The sequence below is a fragment of the Hypanus sabinus genome, chromosome 12, assembly GCF_030144855.1.
Source record: "Hypanus sabinus isolate sHypSab1 chromosome 12, sHypSab1.hap1, whole genome shotgun sequence".
Lineage (NCBI taxonomy): Eukaryota > Metazoa > Chordata > Chondrichthyes > Myliobatiformes > Dasyatidae > Hypanus > Hypanus sabinus.
Genome location: NC_082717.1, coordinates 20,591,200 through 20,606,240, shown reverse-complemented (window position 1 = coordinate 20,606,240; position 15,041 = coordinate 20,591,200). Strand labels below are relative to the sequence as shown.

Sequence of the window (15,041 nt, the reverse complement as noted above, 5' to 3'; positions counted from 1 at the left end):
GGTGATTTAAAAGTGTAATTTGATGAAAGTGTCCAGAGAGTCATTAGTGTTGTGACTTCATATACAAGCATTCAGAGTGTATTTAAATTGCAAGCATTTAAATTTAGAGAAATCGAGCAATGAATACTGTAGAGTTGTTCTCTTGCTACCTTTGGATATGCTATCTTGTTATTTGCCAATAACATGATTGTGTTACTTTAAATTTTTTGCACAGAAGCTTACTGGTTTTTTTAGATTATCATTTTTCAAAAGTTGCATATCACACACTGGTTTTATTTATATATTTAATAACCAGTACTTGGAAATAAACTGTATAGTGGGTGGGCATTATTTGTTGTTTTCGGCTAGTTAGAAAGTGCAATAGATACATATTTGTCTTTGTTAGCTTCATAAATGCAGGTGTGTGTCATAATTCTGGTTTTTAGAAAATTTGTATTTGAATGTTTGTTTTGTTTTGCAGAGTCCTCTGGGTACAGGTCTAGCATTAGCAATTTCTCATGCTTCTCATCTGCTTCAGCCTCCTCCACATCAGTCAATCATCATTGAACGCATGCACTCAGGTACTGATACTTTCTACATTGACTTTTATTAATGTAGTATTTTTTCTCTTCATTAACTCCTGTATTATTTCAAGTTTAAATATCTCATTACATTATTGTTTTTTTTAAATGTTTGCCTAAGTAGATGATAAAGGAAAGGCTGTTTGGTTCAGCGGTGCTTCACAGGTGATGATATTATCCTGCGTGATGCCTTTGTAACACGTACAAAATGCTGGAGGAACTCAGCAGGTCAGGTAGCATCTATGGAAATGAGTAAACAGTTGATGTTTCAGGCTGAGACCTTTTGTCAGGTTCTGCCTGAACTGCTGAGTTCTGCCAGCACTTTGTGTGTTGCTCTGGATTTCTAACATCTGCAGGATCTCTTGTGCTCATGATGCCTTTCGTTGAGCTGTTTTCCAATATTAAGTGTCAGAAGTTAATTCCAGCTAACTCCTCAGCATCCTCTCCCCCATCTTGTTAGCATTAAGGCATTAATTGATGTGCTTCCTCTTGCCAATTTGTTGATAAGTAATCAAAGCAAACCATTGTTTAAACCTAAAAATTTGCTTTTTTGTGGAGCTATTACATTTCCTTTAGTAGATGAGCCATCAGTATACCATTCGTGTTCCCTTTTTGTTTCTAATATGTTTGCTAAATGGATGCTGAGGAATATAAAAATGATAGCAGTTTATGCCTACTACAAATAAGGAACAGGAGAAGCAGGTCTTTCAACACGTTGAGCTGTTCTACCTATCGGAAAGATCCTCTTTGTTCATTTTCCGCCTTATCTTGTAATTCAGCTCTGTCCATTTCTATTTTAATTATATTCAGTGACTCTGTCTTCATAGTTCTGTGGTACACAATTCCAGAGTCAGGACCTCTGAGACATGTTGTTGATCCTCATTCCCTTCCTCCCAGTCTTGGCCTTAAATGGGTCATCTCTTATTTTCGACCAAGACAAACTGTTGAAAGAATTCAGCTGGCTAAGCAGCATCTGCAGAAGCAGGGGAGTTGTCGAGATCCCCCAGTTTGCTGTCTTTTTTTTACTCCTGATTCCATCATCTACTGTCCCTTGTCTAATTTTGAACTATGTCCCCTTTCTTGAAAGTCCTATTAAGTAAAACGTGCTCTCAACATTCCTCCTCAATCTTTTATGTTTTAATCGGTTAACTTCCAAGCCTTGTAAATAATTTTAGCCTAAATATGTCTTCATACATCAACCTCTTCATCTGATGAATCAAATAAATCTGTATTACTTCCAATTCAAATATATTCTTAAATGAAAATATGAAGATTGCAGATGCTGGAAAAACTGGGTCGAGCAGAGTGTAAGAAGAAATGGCCAACGTTTTAGTTTTGCAATTCTTCAACACTCTATCTGAAGTTTTTTTTTGACAGGCATGTGAATTGAGAGAATACAATGGAGTTCTTAGAGGAGGAAGGGTGAGGGGGAGTGCAATTATGATAGCTCTGAGTCTGTGAGCTTGTGGTAGATGTTGGTCATCTGTCTGTACCCTGAGATGGTGATGGAGGTAGAGCATCAGAGACGGGAGTGACAGTCAGATGGGCCATTTGAAGCTGAGAGCATTGCTTGTGTTCTGGCAAAGGGTCACAGACCTGAAGCATTGGCTGTTTCAGTTTCTATAGGTGGTGTGTAACCCATCTGTTATACCACTTACATTTTTATATTTTAACAGTTGATCTATTTTTGTATCCATTGCAAGGTGGTCTTGCCAGGTTTGGATAATTGTTACAGGCTAAATAAAGTATTAGTTCCTCTGTTTATCCCTGGCACAGTGCTCACATGACTGTTAATTATTGAAAAATATGTCAATTTAAATTGTTTTGTTTATCTGATTTTTAGGAGCGAGAAGATTTGTGACGCTGGACTTTGGGAGACCAATACTCCTGACTGATATATTAATTCCAACCTGTGCAGACCTAGCATCATTATCAATTGACATTTGGACACTGGGAGAGGAAGTGGATGGCCGACGCTTAGTGGTAGCCACAGATATTAGTACACACTCATTGATTCTTCATGATTTATTGCCACCACCTGTTTGCAGGTTTATGAAGGTACGTGGCTTCTAAGATAAATGGAAAAACAAAAACTTCCACTGTAATTCCACTCTTTAACAGTACCTCAAGGAATCTTTCAGTAAAATAAGGCAAAATTTAGACTTGATAAGGAGCTAAACACTGACATTTGTGGCCTAGGTTGGTTAAAGGAAAATCTACTAAGAGGTGGGTAGCTGTGGAGTGGAACTCCTTTGTCCATTTACTGATGGATTTGAGAATTTTCTTATTAAAACTGCATCATAGCAACTTAGGACACCACACAGCCAGGGTTCTTTGTTAGGGCTGGAGAAGAATGTACTGTACATTCAGATAGGAGAGACCACAAAGGATGAGGACTTTGAATTTGAGATGTTGAATGACTGGAAGTCAATATTAGTTATTTGACCACAATTGTGATAAGTGGGACTTGATGTATGTTGGCATTTGACCAGCTCTGCCAACTAAAGTTTGGATGATAGAATGCTGTTCAGGTCAACCTGAGAATAATTGGGGTGGGAATTAATGAATGTATATGTTTCCTGTGATGGCTCCATTGGGTATGAAGAAAGACAATCTAGTGGTGTGTACGTAGACAAGCTTTATAATGGAGGGGTCAGTGATTAAAATTCAGATTTCTCCATATAGGGTACTGAAGTACCTAAGAGCCTAGTTGAACCAGAAACAATGGCTGGCTAGAGAGGATGACATTTGTTGTAGTGATGCAGTGTGCACAGTACAGTAGGTGCAGTATGTGCCGAAGCCTGTGTATGTGTGTATACCTTCCAGTTTGGATGAGTCTCTGCCCAAAACATCAACTGTTTATTCCCCTCCATAGATGCTGCCTAAGTTAAGTTCCTCACAGATTGTGTGGAGTTTTTTTTTCTTTTTAAAACCTGTGTTTAAAACCCTCTCTTCGCTTGGCAGATCACAGTGATCGGACGTTATGGCAGCACAAATGCCAGAGCTAAAATACCACTTGGGCTCTATTATGGACACACCTACATTTTGCCATGGGAAAGTGAAATCAAGTTAATACATGACCCTCTAAAAGGTGAAAATGATTCAGCAAGCCAGCCGGAAATGGAGCAGCAGTTGACAATGATGATTGCTCTTCAAGAAGACATACAATGCAGGTTGGTTCAATGGTCTGGTGGTGGTGGTGGAGGATTGCTTTACAAATTGGAGCCCTGCAATCTATGCTGCTTTGTCCACTTGTCCCCCCCCATCCCTTCCCACTGATCTCTCTCTTGGCACTTATCCTTGTAAGCAGAACAAGTGCTACACCTGCCCTTACACTTCCTCCCTCACCACGATTCAGGGCCCCAGACAGTCCTTCCAGGTGAGACGACACTTCACCTGTGAGTCGGCTGGTGTGGTATACTGCGTCCGGTGCTCCTGGTGTGGTCTTTTATATATTGGTGAGACTCGACGCAGACTGGGAGACCGTTTCGCTGAACACCTACGCTCGGTCCACCAGAGAAAGCAGGATCTCCCAGTGGCCACACATTTTAATTCCACGTCCCATTCCCATTCCGATATGTCTATCAATGGCCTCCTCTACTGTCAAAATGAATCCAAACTCAGGTTGGAGGAACAACACCTTATATACCGGCTGGGTAGCCTCCAACCTGATGGCATGAACATTGACTTCTCTAACTTCTGTTAATGCCCCTCCTCCCCTTCTTACCCCATCCCTGACATATTTAGTTGTTTGCTTTTTTTTCTCTCTCTGCCCATCACTCTGCCTGTTCTCCATCTCCCTCTGGTGCTCCCCCCTCCCCCTTTCTTTCTCCCGAGGCCTCCTGTCCCATGATCCTTTCCCTTCTCCAGCTCTTTCACTTTCGCCAATCACCTTTCCAGCTCTTAGCTTCATCCCACCCCCTCCGGTCTTCTCCTATCATTTCACATTTCCCCCTCCCCCCACTACTTTCAAATCTCTTACTATCTTTCCTTTCAGTTAGTCCTGACGAAGGGTCTCGACCCGAAACGTCAACAGCGCTTCTCCTTATGGATGATGCCTGGCCTGCTGTGTTCTACCAGCATTCTGTGTGTGGGGTAGAGTCAGTTTTTTCCCCAGGTTAGGGGAGTCTAGAAGTGAAGGGGTATAGGTTTGAGATGAGTAGTGAAAAATTTAAAGGACTTGAGGGGCAAGTATTACAATACAGGATAGTGGTTATATGAATCAGCTTCTAGAGGTGGTGGTAGAGGTAGGTTTTTAAATTTGAGATACAGCACAGAATAAGCCCTTTGAGCCACATTGCCCAGAATCTCCCAATTCTAATCCTAGTCCCATATGACACTATAAACCTTGCGTATAAGGGTGCCTGCAAATTAGTCCACCCTTCAAATCATGGACAGGTTTGAGATTCAGGGCCAAGCTGTGAGAGTACTGATGGGGTGTAGATGCATAGAGGCATTATGGGATGTGGATGTGGACTGGGTATAGATGCAGGGAATGTGCACAGGCATATTGATAGGAAAGATTTTGAGGGATACTGGACTAAATGCAAGCAAATAAGGTGAGTGTAGATGGGCATCTTGGTTTGCGTGGATGAGTTGGGCTGACGGGCCTTTTCCATGTTTTATTAACTCTTTCAATATAATAATTTATAATTGGGTCTGCTCTGCAAACCTGAATTAATGAAATGGCAGATTTCATAGCATTCTACAGAAGCACCAAATAGAATCCAGTTGTTCCATTCCTCAAACTTAGATATTTTTTCTGTAGGATGGACAAAATAGAAGTATGAATGATTAATAAACTGAATTAAGTGCTTCCTTAGTGAAGTTTTAATACTATCCCTGAATGGATAATGTATGCAAGCACAAAGCTGAGTTATTATGTGAGCTCTGAAATAGTGAATTAAAATGTTCCGGAGCATTAATGAGTAACATTTCATAGTCTGGAAATTTTGCTAATCGGGCCCCAATATCCTATATGTGTTGGATGATGAGGGGTTACTGAATTGAATTGACTTTTATTTCTTACTACTTTCACATACGTGAGGAGCAAAAATGTTTGTTATGTCTCCATCTAAATATGGAATGTGCAAGATATAGTAATTTATAATAAATAGTATGTATAACAGGACAGTCAATATAACATTGAAATACAATTGTATCAGTGTGAATTAATTAGTCTAGGAGCGTGTTGGTCCTGGCTTTAATGCTGTGATAATATTTCCCAGATGGTAGCAGGTGGAACAGTTTGTAGTTGGGGTGACTCGGGTCCCCAATGATCCTTCGGGCCATTTTTATGAACCTGTCTCTGTAAGTGTCCTGAATAGTGGAAGTTCATATCTATTGTTGTGCTAGGCTGTCCGCACCACCCTCTGCAGAGTCCTGCAACTGAGGAAATTACAGTTCCCATACCAGGCACTGATGCAGCCAGTCAGGATGCTCTCATTTATGCCCCTGTGAAAAGTTCTTAGGATTTGGGGACTTATACCAAACTAATTCAACCGTCTGAGCTGCTTTTTCACCACACAGCCAGTATGTACAGAGAATGTGACATCCTTAGTGATGTGTATGCCGAGGAATTTAAAGCTGTTCACTCTCTCAACCCCAGATCCATTGATGTCAATAAGAGTTAGACTCCATTCCTCCTGTAGTCCACAACCAGCTCCTTTGTTTTTGTGACATTGAGGAAGAGGTTGTTTTCTTGACACCACTGTGTCAGGGAGATGACTTCTTCCCTGTAGGCCACCTCATTATTATTTGAGATAAGGCCAATCAATATAGTGTCCTCGGCAAATTTAATTAGCAGATTAGAGCTGTGGGTGGTGACACAGTCATGGATATACAGAGAGTGAAAAGGGGCTTAGGACACAGCCCTGAGGGGCTCCTGTGTTGAGGGTCAGAGGGCCGGGGTGAGGGAGCCCACTCTTACTACCTGCTGGCGATCTGTCAGGAAGTCCAGGATGCAGCTGAACAAGGCAGGGTGAAGACCGAGGTCTCTGAGCTTCTTGTCGAGCCTGGAGGGATTTACGGTGTTGAATGCTAAACTGTAGTCCAAGGACAGCATTCTCACATAAGCATCCTTCTCCAGATGTGTAAGGACATTATGTGACAGTAGCCTTGTTGATAGTCTAAGGGAAAATGACAGAAGAGGAAATGAAAAGATGACGAAAAATTAAAAGAATAATCGCATCTGGACTGTGTACAAGTGATAGCCATGTGTATTTTGGTTTTTTGATCTACTGTAATTTCTTTGACAGGTACAACCTTGCTTGCCATAGATTGGAAACACTGTTGCAGAATATTGACCTTCCTCCACTGAACAGTGCCAACAACGCTCAGTACTTCCTACGGAAACCAGACAAGGCAGTTGAGGAGGATAGCAAAGTCTTCTCGGCGTATCAGGACTGCATTCAGCTGCAGCTTCAGCTGAACCTGGCTCATCATGCGGTGCAGCGCCTTCGAGTGGCTCTGGGTTCCAGCAGGAAGACACTGCCAGAGACATTTGATTCAAAAGAATTGATTCAGAATTCCTCCACAGAGCAGCTGCGCACTATTATCCGATACCTCCTGGATACATTATTGAGTCTTTTACATTCATCCAGCGGTTAGTGTCTGTCTATCCTCAAAAGTGCTGTGTGAACTGGTCATAAGTGGGTTAGATTAAGATACCATCTGGGAAAGTGTGGCTTCCTCAGCAGAGTTCAGTGTTGTACCTCAAAGTCAGCAGAAGTGAAATGTCTTTATATAGCTAGGTGGGAATGCTGGGTATAGTGGAGGGAAGTATGACAAATACTAGTCTTAAATAACATCAATTTAGATTAGTTTATTGTCTCATATGCCAGGGTGCAATGAATTGTTTGCGTGAATCTCAAAGTGTAAGTAGTAGATACATCAAGCACAGTAATCGGACTGCAGTCTGAAGTAGTTCAAAGTTAAATGCAAAGGTGTAAATAATGGAATAACTGAGAGCTAGAGTCAGAAGTTTGAGAACATGGCAGCACCACCTGGAAGGGGATGTGAAAGAGTTGGTTATTCAGAACTCCCATAGAAGTGGGAAAGAAACTTCTTCATCTGGGTTTTCAAGCTTCATAGTTGAAATGAAGTGTAAACTACTCAGATGTTCTAACAAAATGGTTGTTTATTCAATACACCTTATAAGTCCCTTTCTATTGAGAAAATCTTTTTACTCAAAATCTGTTTACAACTTTGCTGCAAGCTAGTTAGCAAATGCTAAGTTTGTCTTTGGCTACATCTCAGTTCAGACTGAGGTGATCTGCAGTTGAAAATTTTGAGACAGGTACAATTTAGACCATAAGGTATAGGAGCAGAATTAGGCCACTTGGCCCATTGTGTCTGCTCTGCCATTTCATCATGGTTGATCCAATTTTCCCCTCAGCCCCAATCTCCTGCCTTCTCCCCTTATCCCTGCATGCCCTGACCAATCAAGAATCTATTAACCTCTGCCTTAAATATACACAAACACTTGGCCTCCACAGCTATCCATGGCAAAGAATCACAGATTCACCACTCTCCAACTGAATAAATTCCTCCTCATCTCCTTTCTAAAAGGATGCCCCTTTGTTTTGAGGCCGTGTCCTTGGAATTTGTTTTAATATTACAGGTTAGCTCTTAGTTGGCGCAGGCAGGCTTAGTATTTTGTCATTGGTAGTTTCATTAGCAGCTGCAATTCTGTGCCACAAGGCACCCTTTGTTATCTGTTGTTCTAATTGTCATAAAAGTCTAAATGATTTAAGTATTACAGTGCCTTTTTAGTTCAGAAGCTGTTGAAAAAAATCTGCATTATTATAGAGTTAGTGATGAAAAATTCTGATGAATGAGGGAAAAGTATATGAAGAAAAAGACACATGAAGACACTGAAGCAGTGCTACTGTTAGGTGGAATAATTTGGTGAACTGGCAGCATGAAATTGCTGGAAAGTTTATTCATTTATTTTGCCAATACAGTTGTGTCATTATGTTTTAGTTTTTGCTGTCTAATTGGAAAAATAGCAAATATTGTTCAGGAAGTGGGGGGAAAAAAAAGCAGGAAACTACTATCCAGGAGAATATCAGATTTTGACATCAAGCTTATTAATTTTGCTGATGGTATAAAACTCAGTAGGGACATCAGTTGTGAAGAGGATTGAAGTAAGTTACAAAAATGTCATCGCAGTCTGTGTGGTCATATTAGAATTATACAGCACAGAAATTGCCCTTCAGCCCACTTGTCCAGCCGACTAAGTTGTTTACTTGAACAAGTCCTACTCCCATGTTTAATCCATTATGTGGCGTTTAGTTGGGAAAATACAAACAGGCTGTTTCTGCTGAGGTTGGGTGGGACTGGGCCTAGAGATCATGGGTTAAGGGTGAAAGGTGAGGTTTAAGGGAAACATGAGGGGAAACTTCACTCCAAAGGGTCATGAGAGTGTGGAACAAGCTGCCAGCATGTGGTGCATACGAGCTCGATTTCAATGTTTAAGAGAAGTTTAGATAGGTGCATGGATGGTAGGGGTATGGAGGGCTATGATTTGGGTGCAGGTTGATGGGAGTAGCCAGATTAAATGTTTTGGCACAGACTAGTTGGGCCAAAGGGCCTGTATTTGTGCCTATCCCTCTAGACTTAGCCCTTTCTATTCATACGTCTGCCCTAGTGTCTTATAAATGTTGTAATTGTATTTTCCTTGGGGAGCTTTATCCTATATTCCCATCCCACTGTGGAAAAAGCCTCTTGGGTCTTTTTTAAATCTTCCCCTCTCACCATTAACCTATACCCTCTGGTGTTAGATTTCCCTAACCTGTGGAAAAAGATAGACTATTTACCTTATCTATGCCACTCATGATGTTTTTAACCTCTACAGCTATACCTCAGCCTCTGCACTTCAGGCAAAATATGTCCCAGCCTATCCAGTATCTCCTTTTTAGCTGAAGCCCTCTAGTCCTGGTTACATTCTCATGAATCTTTTCTGTACCCTTTCAAGCTTAATGTCATCCTCCCCCTGCCCGGGTGATCAGACCTGCACACTTGGAGGGAGAGGGCTTGTATGGATTATCCATTTCCTGAAGGCATTGGTTTGTGGAGCTTTTTGCCTCAAGAGGCTGTCATTGAATTTAAATTCTTGCTAAACGAGGAAATAAAAGTTTAGTGGGAGACGGAGGGAATATGGAGTTGGTTATCTTATTAAATGGTGGCAGAGGTGCAAAGGACTGAGTGGCTGACTCCGACTCCTCCTACTTGCTCCCTGCTGTTGTCAGAATACATCTAGCACAGAACAGCCATGTACAGTTGAAACTTCGTCTAACTTTATGGTGAGTTACCCCAGAGCATAAAACTGAAGTTGGATGAAAGGAGATGAGAATTGTATTGAATCTTAAATCTGCAAAAGATTCTGGATATAATTCAGTTTAGATGCAGTTAGTGTGCGTGTATAAAGTAAGGTTTTGCTGCTTCCTCTCATTGCCATTCTTCATTATTAAAACGTGAGTGATGTTTTGTAGTTTCATGGCATGATCAAAGTGAAGTGGACAAGCATTTGCCTGGCCATCTGATAGAGTATAAATAAGTAGCTTGAGAACATTTTGTACAATATTTTTTCTAAGCAAATGGGGTGGTGGAGATTTAAATTTATATTTGGAATTATTTGATATTTGGTACTCCATTCACTAAATTTAGAACTGACCACAATTCTTTTAGAGCAGGGGTTCCCAACCTGTTTATTTTTAATGCCTTAGATCAATATCATTAAGTAAGGGGTCCATGGACCCAAGTTTGTGAATGTCTGTTTTGGAAACTTGTCTATTGATGCGTGTAATTTTGACATGAAAGGCATGTTTAAAAAAAAATATGAACAATTTGCTCTTGGTGCTCCGTGAATCAGTTCAACTAACCTGCCACATCCTGTCCTTGTTTTTTGTTCAAACTTTTAAAAATTAAAATTCTGTCGGTACATCCTGCGTCCTTATTGACATTAGGTTTCAATTTACTAATCATGTTTATCTTTTCACTAATAGTACATTTAAATTCTTGTAGGCCATGCCGTGCCAGCAATTCTTCAAAGCACATTTCATGCACAGGCCTGTGAGGAGCTGTTTAAACACCTGTGCATTAGTGGTACCCCCAAAATACGTCTCCATGCTGGCCTGCTGCTTGTGCAACTGTGTGGTGGAGAGAGGTGGTGGGGACAATTCCTGTCCAATGTTTTACAAGAACTTTATAACTCTGAGCAGCATCTTATATTCCCACAAGATAGGTAGGTTGTCTGTATGTATATCATCACTGAGTTATTTGCATTTGTCTGAATAGATTTGAATGAAATCACCAGCATTTAATTACTCAAACTCCTGGACCTGTGAATTCTTATTTTAAGTATTGTTTATTGGTACAACATACTTTTAAAGTGCAGCCTGGAGGTTGCTTTTTCAAAATGTCTGTAGTTGCAACAAGGTGAAGATTAAAAAAAACGGCTGCAACCTTAAACAGTGGTCAAGATGTTTTATAGGATGCTGTAGATTTCTCATTTGCGAGAGCTCGAAATGTAAAACCTATTTTGTTACCATCTCTTTTGTTTCAGGGTTTTCATGTTACTTTCCTGCTTTGGTCAACGATCACTTGGTAATAGTGGGGTTTTGGAAGGCTTACTGAATCTATTGGATAACTTGTTGTCATCACTGCAACCGCAGATGACAGCTTACAGACGCACAGAGGGTAAGAATGTATCTATAACTAAAATGAGTAATGAAACTATAATGAATTAGAGCATAATTTGTGTGTCTGGCATGCAATGGTGAACTTGAGTGAAATTGTTGTTTTATTCTTTACATACAATCCATGTTGATTTCTTTAAATAATTTGTAAAGTGGTTATTTCTGATAAGACTAAGTTTACTGCCCATTCATATATCGTTGTGAATTCTCCTGCTGGTGTTGAATAGAATTTTGGTCTTTTAATCCCACAATGGTTATTGATCTCTGTCAGGCTTGTTAATTGTAAAACATTACAAGTCAAAGTTGATCTTATTGTCAGATGTATAAGTGCAATGAACAACTTGCTGCTTGTAGCATCACGGGTACATAGCATCTTAGAAGCAGCTTTCACAGGAAAAGTGCAAATTAAACATTATACACGATTGTTTCACAAGAAAACACAATTGGAACAAATACAAAGTCCACGTCCTGCAAAGTGGTCAAAGTGTTCGTAGTTCAAACTGTAGTGATTAGCATTTTAGTGACCTATTTGTTCAAGAAGTGATTAGTTGAAAGGAAATAGTTGTTCTTAAACCTAGTGGAGTAGGACTTCAGGCTTATGTACCTATTGTCCAATGATAGTTGTCTAAAGATGGTAGGGCCTGGATGATGAGGATCTTTGCCTATAGATGTTGCCTTCTTGAGGCAGTACCTCCTGTAGATAGTACCACTGGCGAGAAGGAGTGTGTCTGGCATACGTCTTCCTATGCAGTGAAAATTCCAATTTGTGTGTTTCACGCCTGAACCTTTGGTAATCATCTTTCCTTCAAGTTCTTTAGGGTACAAGGCAGCTTGATGCTGCACAGTACAGTTGCAAAGTCTAACTTTCCCTTCATTTCTGCAGGTGTTTTGGATATCCCAATGGTCAGTTGGGTTGTGATGCTAGTTTCTCGGTTGCTGGACTATGTTGCAAGTGTTGAAGATGAAGTGGCTGCTGCCAAAAAGCCGTTAAATAGTAAAGACAGAGAACGGATTCTGACAGGTATTCTTCATTGCAAGTTCCCAAGGTGTTTAAATTCCAAGTTAACTTATGATGAATAGATTGGCATTCACATCAGTAATCCATTGTGAAGGCTGGCATGGTAGGGCAGCAGTTGGGTCTGCTGCTTCATAACTATCGGATTAGGTTTAATCCTAACTTCAGGTGCTTGTCTGTATGGAAATTTACATTTCCTCCCCGTAAACACAAGGTCTCTGCATTTATCATGTCCTAAAGATGTGCTGAAGGATTCATTGGCCACTGTAAATTGTCTGAGATGTAGGGGTGTGTGAGGAGAATTGGGTGGGGGAGTAGCTTGCAAGGAAGTAAGTAGAGGAATGGAACCATTGAGAATTCTTTAGTAGGAAGCATTGATCTGATGGGTTTGATGATCTCCAATGAAGTGGGAAAATATGAAAGTAATATTTTGTAGAGTTCTGCTATCTCGATGTCTGCCAGTTCAATTGATAGCAAAATGACATACTTGCAATCATTTTTCCAGTTGTTTGGCTAGTACAGATTGCACAGAAATTGAAGTGGTAATTAATGAAATGACAAAATAGTATTGTCCCCTTCTAGAGTAGTACGATAACAGTGCATGTCTACACTGGCAGCAGATTGCATATTACTGAGTAATGCTGAAAAATGTATTTCACTTGGGCTTAAATGTTTTGAATTCAAGCATAAATTCAGTTAAAGACTGGGATTTCCCTTCCTATAGGAAACCAGTGGAGTTTCATCAATAACAATCTCCAGTCGCAGTGTTCAGGCAGATCTACCAAAGGGAGCAGCAGTCTTGACCGGCTGTATTCAAGAAAAATTCGTAAGCAGCTCATACACCACAAACAGGTACTTCTCAGCAACTGTTTAGATGTTATACGTTATTCCAGCAAGTAATGTGATAAGCTTCGTGTTCACAAAATCAAAGTTGCTTAGGCAGTTACACAATATGTGCACCATGTGTGTATGCCCCTTTTACTCCCTCCCACTCTCTTATCCTCCCTTTCTCTCTCCTGTAAATAAGGAGAACGTATGGTTTGGGAAAATGTTCAAAATGAGTTTTGCTGCTTTTAGTGTGTTTATTATAATATGTAATCCAAACTTGATCTTAATTACCCTTTGAAGTGTTGTGGTAAGCGTTGGGTTAGAGTTTTCTACCTGTCATTACTTATGAGAGTTCATTATTTCACAAGTAGGCTTGCAATCAGGGAGGGACTGTGAGGAAGATGATTATTCTAGGCATGCATGTGGTTCATAAAGAGATACATTTGCAAACACCTTTTGAGTAGGTTGCCTTCCAGGTATTCTTAGTCAGGTTTTTGTCAGAGTTACTACTGAGGTAAAGTATGAGGAGCTAGCTTGGAGGGGAGGGAAAGAGGCAAATGCACCAGCTTACTTTGTAAAAAGTCAAGGTGTTTAAGGATATGCTGTAAGTTAGCATGTGTTTCGGGGGTGTGTATACATATAAAACTGACAACTAATTTAACCTCTTTTGCAGCAACTCAATTTGTTAAAAGCAAAACAAAAGGCGTTAGTTGAGCAAATAGAGAAAGAGAAGATCCAGAGCAGCAAAGGATCCTCATATAAACTTTTGGTAGAACAGGCAAAACTAAAGCAAGCTACGTCAAAGGTATGACGTCTGTTTTTGTTCTATAGCTTAAGTGTTTCAAATGGTTGCAGTACTACTGGTCCAGATCAGGACAAGAATATTTTTATTTGCAGGAACAAATTTCATTTATTTAGCATTTCTTTAACATAGAAATCAGGCTGCTGTGTTTCACAGATCTACTGTTACTAGTGGAGGTATTACTGGGAGTAGTCCTAGAGCCTTGGCTATTCATACTGTATCTTAGCGACATGAAAAGGCAGTTTATCATATCTAAGTTTGCTGCTGATAGAAAGCTAGGGTAATTGGAAGGTGATATATGAGGAAGGGGCCAAGTTGGCAAAGGGATAGAGGTAGTGTGAGAGAGTAGGCAAGAAGATGGTAGATGAAGTACAATGTGGGGAAAATGTGAGAGTTATGGAATTTTGTAGAAAGAGGAAATGATAGCTTAAAAAAATGAATCTTGAAGTAGGTGGAGTTGAAGCCATGAATTGAGAAAGCAAATGCTGCAATAGCCTTTGTTATCAGATGATCTTCATATTAATATTGTTGCATTGTCAGTGCTCTGGAAATTGATTCTTGGATGAAGGAATGAATCAAATAGGTCTTCTGGATTTTTAGTGGAGAGCCCTTTGAGGCATAGGATTAGCTGAGCGAATGCTGAGAGGCTGGTTGCTGCTGCCAGAGGTTCGAAACGATCTCAGGATAATAGATCTGCCATTTAGATGAGAATTTATTCAAGCAGGGAATTGTAAGTCTTTGCAGTTTGCTACTGCAGTGGATTAATACACGGTAAGCATTTTCAAGGTGGGGAAAAATAATATTTTGGACATTGGTACCTGGTGCATATGAGGTTTGGAGAGGAAAGTGAGCCTGAGGTATAGATCATACAGTGATCTTAAAAGTAGGCAAAAGGAGCTTTGTAATCTCTTTCCTTGATCATCAAAATCAAACTGAGGGAATAATTAATAAACCTAGCAATAATTAAGAAATGGCATAGGATGCAGTTAAGATGAAGAGTTAAGTCCAGACTACTGATTCCTGGCAGCCGTTGTATAGGTAGGAGAGGCATAAGAGACTATAGGTGAATCTGGAGCAATGCACACAATGCTGGAGCAGGTCAGTGGATTCGGTTGTGCCTATTGGAAAGAATTGCA

At 40.3% G+C, this 15,041-nt stretch overlaps 1 protein-coding gene across 8 annotated transcripts in view; it reads left to right on the top strand.

Annotated features, from left to right (window-relative positions):
* birc6 (baculoviral IAP repeat containing 6) overlaps positions 1-15,041 on the top strand; it is a 253,706-nt gene that overhangs the window by 101,828 nt on the left and 136,837 nt on the right. For 6 of the 8 annotated variants that reach the window (XM_059985630.1, XM_059985635.1, XM_059985632.1 and 3 more), the window contains 9 exons: positions 461-560; positions 2,404-2,618; positions 3,525-3,733; positions 6,818-7,164; positions 10,587-10,806; positions 11,128-11,261; positions 12,144-12,281; positions 13,000-13,127; positions 13,777-13,908. In XM_059985630.1, the coding sequence (XP_059841613.1) occupies positions 461-560; positions 2,404-2,618; positions 3,525-3,733; positions 6,818-7,164; positions 10,587-10,806; positions 11,128-11,261; positions 12,144-12,281; positions 13,000-13,127; positions 13,777-13,908 (1,623 nt within the window). The remainder of the gene's footprint in view (positions 1-460; positions 561-2,403; positions 2,619-3,524; positions 3,734-6,817; positions 7,165-10,586; positions 10,807-11,127; positions 11,262-12,143; positions 12,282-12,999; positions 13,128-13,776; positions 13,909-15,041) is intronic. The other 2 variants (XM_059985634.1, XM_059985633.1) reach the window with 2 other exon arrangements.